The sequence below is a fragment of the Dendrobium catenatum genome, unplaced genomic scaffold (genome assembly GCF_001605985.2).
Source record: "Dendrobium catenatum unplaced genomic scaffold, ASM160598v2 fragScaff_scaffold_1132, whole genome shotgun sequence".
NCBI classification, from domain to species: domain Eukaryota; kingdom Viridiplantae; phylum Streptophyta; class Magnoliopsida; order Asparagales; family Orchidaceae; genus Dendrobium; species Dendrobium catenatum.
The window spans coordinates 99,286-105,534 of NW_021319594.1; the positions used below are offsets into that span (position 1 = coordinate 99,286).

The 6,249-nt window shown below is 38.8% G+C and overlaps 1 protein-coding gene across 1 annotated transcript; it reads right to left on the reverse strand.

Annotated features, from left to right (window-relative positions):
• Window positions 1–2,053: 2,053 nt before the first annotated feature.
• Window positions 2,054–5,107, reverse strand: LOC110111043 (pentatricopeptide repeat-containing protein At5g27110). The gene has a single exon (XM_020842738.2). It carries the CDS (start codon window positions 4,915–4,917, stop codon window positions 2,344–2,346), a length of 2,574 nt encoding a protein of 857 aa, XP_020698397.1. The 5' UTR covers window positions 4,918–5,107; the 3' UTR covers window positions 2,054–2,343.
• Window positions 5,108–6,249: the final 1,142 nt, after the last annotated feature.

The following is a 6,249-nucleotide window of genomic DNA, read 5'->3' on the forward strand; positions in this document are numbered from 1 at the left end:
AACCATCATCAAATGCAGCGGAACAAATCATCTATATTTTTCTTTCTTTTTCCTCAAAACAATCATCTACAAATACGGTACATGGCTAACAGAAGAAATACAGAAGAAAAGTCATGACCGTATAAAAATCAAAAGTACAAAAGTACTTATCATAGATCGGACTCTGAACTCTAGTCCTGGACTTTCTTTCCTTTCCCAGAACTTGAAAATCACCAGAAAACGAGAGTGAGCTCAACAGCTCAGCAAAGCAACAAACCTCCAATCAAAACTTCCAGAATCCAAAACCAAACACATCAGACCCAAATCCAAATCAGAAACCAAAACAGAATCAGACAGATATCGGAATCTTCGTACAGAAATCATAATCGGACAGTTCATAACAAAACAGATCAAATCAGAACAGATACGGACATATCAAATCAAAATCAGATCGGAACTAAAATAGACATATATCAAATCAGAAACAGATCAAAACGGAACAAATCAGAACAAACAGATATCAGATATCATATATATAATTAATAGCTAAATTCCCTGACACTGACTGAATCTCATAGGATCCAGGCCCCTTATGTCTCCCTTTGTGCTCACGGCACCAGAACAGATGTGCTTATCACACCAGAATACATATATAGTGCTTATAGCACCTAAACAGATTTCCTCGGATCCGGAACAGAACAGAATTCAGATTGAGCTCATTTCAGATTTCCCAGACACTAACTGAATCTCATAGGATCCAGGCCCCTTATAACTCCCTTCGGACGAAAACGGCTCCGCGTCGTCCGAAAATCAACTTTTCCAAAAATGCCCTCGACTTTCTCTCTCCTCAAAATCAGATATTTTTTTTTTTTGATTTTCTCTCTCTTCAAAACGACTGATTTCAGCTTTATAATACTCAGATCGGCCCGGCCGATCGCCAGATCGTCCCAGGACGATCAGACCAAATTTGATCGTCCTGGACGGTTCCCAGGACTATTCTCCGACCGATATTTTAAACAGTGCACATCGGCCTGGCCGATGCCTCAATCGGCCTGGACAATGCCTACAGAAAAATACCTGGAGCAAATCTGGGCAAATTCTGGAGCAAATTCTCAACTGATCGTCCCAGGACGATCCCAGATCGTCCTGGACGATCCTGGAGCAGATTTTGATATTACACATGCTGCGTATCTGATTGACAATTAGCCTTAATCAAAAGTTCTCTCTTGTTATCGAGATGGGTAATTAACTATAGGGGCTTGCGTCAATAGGAAATCAAAACTCGGTTCATAAAATCCTCATAAAATGAGGGCAAAATCTTTGGGTAGTATCTTATTTCAAACCCAAATTGCCTTCTAAAAATTTATTACCAAACCTAATTCATTAAAACTCTCTCGAAAGAGGGGAGGCTGGGACGTGAATTTTTTGAGCCCATGACTTTCACCATTTATAATTATTGACTTTTTGAAAAGTAAGTGAAAAAATAAAAAAATAATGAAGGGAGAAAAACTCTAACAAGAAGAGAAGAGAAGAAATATTGAGAACAAAAGCCTAACCCACAGGGGCGGAACCAACTTAAGTTTTGAAGGGGGGCAAATACAATACACAAATAATTAAATATTAAAAAAATAATATTATATATCTACATATTACCTAAGGAACCTTTGGTTCCGCCCATGCTAATAACATGGAAAAAAATAGAAAGAAAAAAATATTTTAATTTTATTACTTTATTCAATAAAAAATGTGAAATAAATTTGTTGAAAAATATTACAAAACAAATAAATCGAAATAAAATCCTTAAGAGGGGTTGATGGCTAGAAGAGAAAGATAAGGCACATATATTGTAATCTAAGAGCAATAAAAGGGTAGATTTAATGGTTAGGACTTGATCAATGTGCTTAAAGATCTCTATTATGATTGGTCCCACGAGCATTCAACAATGTGTTTTTGAACATCATGTATGTATTGATGTTGTAGGTGACATAATATAGAAATATTGTTGGTCAATTTCATTTTAGTTGATGATGATGATGATGATGTGTATGATGCCACATAGTGTAAATAACATTGGTTTACTAAGAAGTTTTGTTTTAAGAATATATATATTACATTTTTTTGGATTGTATACATTACAATCATGTAAATAAAACATTTAGTTGCTATATCAGTTATTTCTTTTCTTTCTAGTCTAGTGGCTGTTTTCTACTAGATGGAAATCAATGGTTTTCCTGAAATAATTTTCCTTCAAACAGCATTAGGAGTAACATCTGGCTGGCACACGATTGCTAAAAAGCATTGACACCATACTAGCAGTGGCTGTTTTCTGCTATGATTGGACAGTTTTGGCCTTTAATCATCTTCCTAATTATGCAAGACATGTCCTGAATCAGGAATCATCCAGTGTCTTATCAAATCATCCAATAATCCCCCCAGTTTTTCATAAATAACATCATTTTGATCAAGTACTTGGTTTCCTGCATTGAAAGAATGGATTTTATTTCTTACAGCCACCCAGCTAGTTCCAATAGTCTTTTGCAATTCCCTCTCCTTGATTTCTTTCTTCAGTGATCTCACATCTTCCCATCTCCCAGCTGCAGCATATATATTTGATAACAGCAAGTAGTTTCCACTGTTCAGAGGTTCCACCTCATTAAGCTTTTCTGCAACAAATCTCGCCATTTCTATATTACAAGACAACTGACAAGCACTCAAAAGAGCTCTCCACACACTTGCATCCGGTTCCATAGGCATTGAGTGAACCAAGCTCAAAGCAGCATCAAGGAAACCAGAACGTCCAAGCAGATCAACCATGCACCCATAATGAATGAGCTGAGGTCTTATCCCGTACTCTTCAACCATGGAATGGAAGACTTTGTATCCCTCTTTCACCAAACCTGAATGGCTACAGGAAAACAAAACTGACACAAAAGTCACACCGGTAGGCTTTTCACCAGCTTTGAGCATTTCATCGAAGACATCTAATGCTTCATTCCCTTGCCCATGCATTCCATAAGCTGCAATCATTGCATTCCAAGAAGTAACATCTTTTTTCCTTAGCATCCTAAATATTTTTTTAGCATCCTTTATACTTCCACATTTTGTGTACATAGTTAGGAGCGCATTTCCCAAGCAGGTGGCATCAGAATCCAAAATGATGCCCCTTCTGGTAATGTGTGCATGCAAGGATCTCCCTTTGGGCAGATCAGCCATTCTTGCACAACATAGGAGGGAAATGATAATTGTGACCTCGTTGGGTTTCACTTCTGAATGCATTTGGCAGAAGAAAGAAAGAGCTTTAAGGGGTTGTCCAGCATAGAAGTAGTTTGTCATCATAGCATTCCAAGATACTATATCTCTATAAGAATAGCTCCAAAATAAACGCACAGCAGCTGCTTCATCTCCACAGTTCATGTACATATCACTTAGTGCAGTGCATAATGATGGATTCACATGAAGGCCATTTCTTATAATGTAATCATGAATTGACTTCCCTACATTTATGGAAGATTTTTCACATCCTGAAAGAAGGGAAATCATTGTGAATGAATTGGGCTTATCTTCTCCTTGTTGCATTTTATCAAACAGTTCCCAGGCCTGATATGAGTTTCCATGATCAATACAAGCCTTCATTATCTTGTTCCATGAAACTACCTCGCGTCTCTCCATTTTGTTAAACAAAGTAGAAGCACAGGATATAGAGCTGGATTCAACGTACATGCTTAGCAACGCACTCTCTATGCCAGGATCCTTTACATATCCAGTTTTTATAACAAAACCATGCAGTTCTTTGCCCATCTCAAGCTTGCCTGATTGAGAACAAATGGAAAGCATGGTAGCAAGTGTGATTGAATTTTCTGTAATATTGTTCTCCTGCATCCTCTTGAACAAGCCAAATGCTTCATTAAAACATGCACAGTTCCCATATGAAGCTATCATCGCATTCCACGTTGCGAGATCTGCAGAAAGTATCTTTACAAAAACTCGATAGGATGCTTCAACATATCTGCATTTTCCATACATGACAATCAATGCATTAGCTACATAAATGTCAGTGAGAAATCCATTTTTGATAGCTAATTGGTGAATCTGCCTTCCAAATTCTAAACATCCAAGATCTGCACAGGACTCCAAGATGGCCAGAAATGCGACGGAGTCGAAATCGATACCTTTGATAAGCATATCGACAAAGAGAATCATAGCTTCATCAAAATCCCCTGAATAAACGTAAGCATATAAAATAACATTCCAGCTGATTTTGTTTCTAATCTCCATCAAATTGAACACCGAGCGTGAAGCCATTGCATCATACTTAGAATAAAAATCAACCAAAGCGGTACCTACATGAACTTCAGAATTAAATAACCCATTCCTTAAGCAATAGCAATGAATCTCCTGGCCTTTTTGGATCTCCTCCATGTCCTTGCAAGCAGAAAGAAGACAGACCAAAGTAACCCCATTGGGCCTCAAACCATCGGCTATCATTCTACGAAACAGAGAAAAAGCATCCACGTTCCTTAAATTTTCAACAAAACCGCACATCATTGCATTCCAAGATACCAAATCTCTGTCAGCCATATCGTCAAACAGCTTACGTGCGGCATCTAAAAACCCACATTTGCAGTAGAAATCAATGAGCGCGGTCATAACCTTTGTGTCATCAATCAGGCCGGACTTGACAATGCCGGAGTGGATTTTTCTACCAAAGTTGACGTTTTGAAGCCTCGCGCAGCCTTTGAGGATCACCGGCAGCTGGCTTTGGAGAGGGAAAACGCCGGAGGCTTCCATTTCTGAGTAGGATTCGAGGATTGCTCTGTCGTTCTTGAGCTTGATGTGGTGCTTCAGAGTCGAATTCCAATCTCTTGGGTTGTCTTTGATTCGGGCTTTTTGGGAGGGAAGAGGGAGGATGTGGAGATTGAGAAGATTGGAGCCCCCCATTCTGGAGAAGTTCAGCAATTTAGCAATGGGCAAGCTCCGGCCGCCGAGTTTAACGGCTCTGAATCACCGGCGGCGTCAGTGATCAGCCGTGTCAGTCCAAGTGATTATTATGATCATTGAAGATTCCAACGGTTAAAGGTTAAGGACAGTTTGCACCATCCAAATCTACAAATAGTTGGGTATCTAATAGTTTGCATATCAAGTTGTCTCGGTTTGGAACTGTTTTTTTTTTTTTTTTCACTGCTTTCTAAATTAAATTTTTTTAGAATAAAAGTTATTATACAAGTTTTTTTTTTATAATTTATATTAAAAATTTATAATAAAGTTGTTATAAACTAAGGTTTTATTTGGGACACCTTTTTTACTGCTTCTTAAAACGACTTTCTAGTAAAAAAAGTTGTATTTAAAAGCTGTTTTAAGAAACAGTAACAAAGTCATCTCAAACAAAGACATGAGTCTTAGGCTTTGTTTGGGAGGGCTTTCTTATTGTTTCTTGAAGTGGTTTTTTGGTATAAAAATTTTAATTTTTATACTTGTTGCGAGCTAGAATATACGTGACGATAGAGTTTGTAAATTTGCGTCCTAGCGTTGTACGAGTATTCAGCACACAAACAGAAAAGAGAAGTGAACACCAAGGTTTTTACGTGGAAAACCCGAAAGAGGGAAAAAATCACGGGGCCTCGCCCAGTTGCAAAGTTCTACTAGTATTTGTTTGAAGTACAAAGGTTGATCCGTCTTACAAATCAAGACGATCAATTTACAATCAACTTCTCACAAAGTTAAAAAGTTTTGCAAATTCCCGGCGTTTTCCGAAAATCCGGCAGAATTTCGGCGTCTTCAGGTGGCAGGAAGAGCTCCGGCGGTGGTCAAGGAGGAGCTTCTTCCTTCTCCTCCATCTTCTCTTCTTCTTCTCTCTCTTACCTTGAGTCCCTTTTGTATAGAATGAGGGCTATATTTATAGTTTTTCTGGAGTGGCATTGCCCGTAAATAGGTGTGAGATCATGGGCGAATAGGGAGTGGTTCGAATGGACGGCCGATATTGAACCCTTCGATCGTGCACCGTTCGTTGGACATTTAGAGGCCTTAATGATGTCAAAATTCGGCGATCTTGGGCTCGTTGGATTCGTCTCGTCGAGCCAATTGATTCGAGTATAAAATCGTCAAAATCGGAGACCGTTTGGTAACTCAAATTGTGGCTTGAACCTTCCAACAGCGCTTCGGGTCCTTGATTCGGACTGATTTGGACTCAGATTGAGTTGAATTTGGTGTCGTTGGGTTCGTATTTCCGAGACGCTCAGTTTGACAGTAAGCTCGCTGAAATCGGAGTTCGGG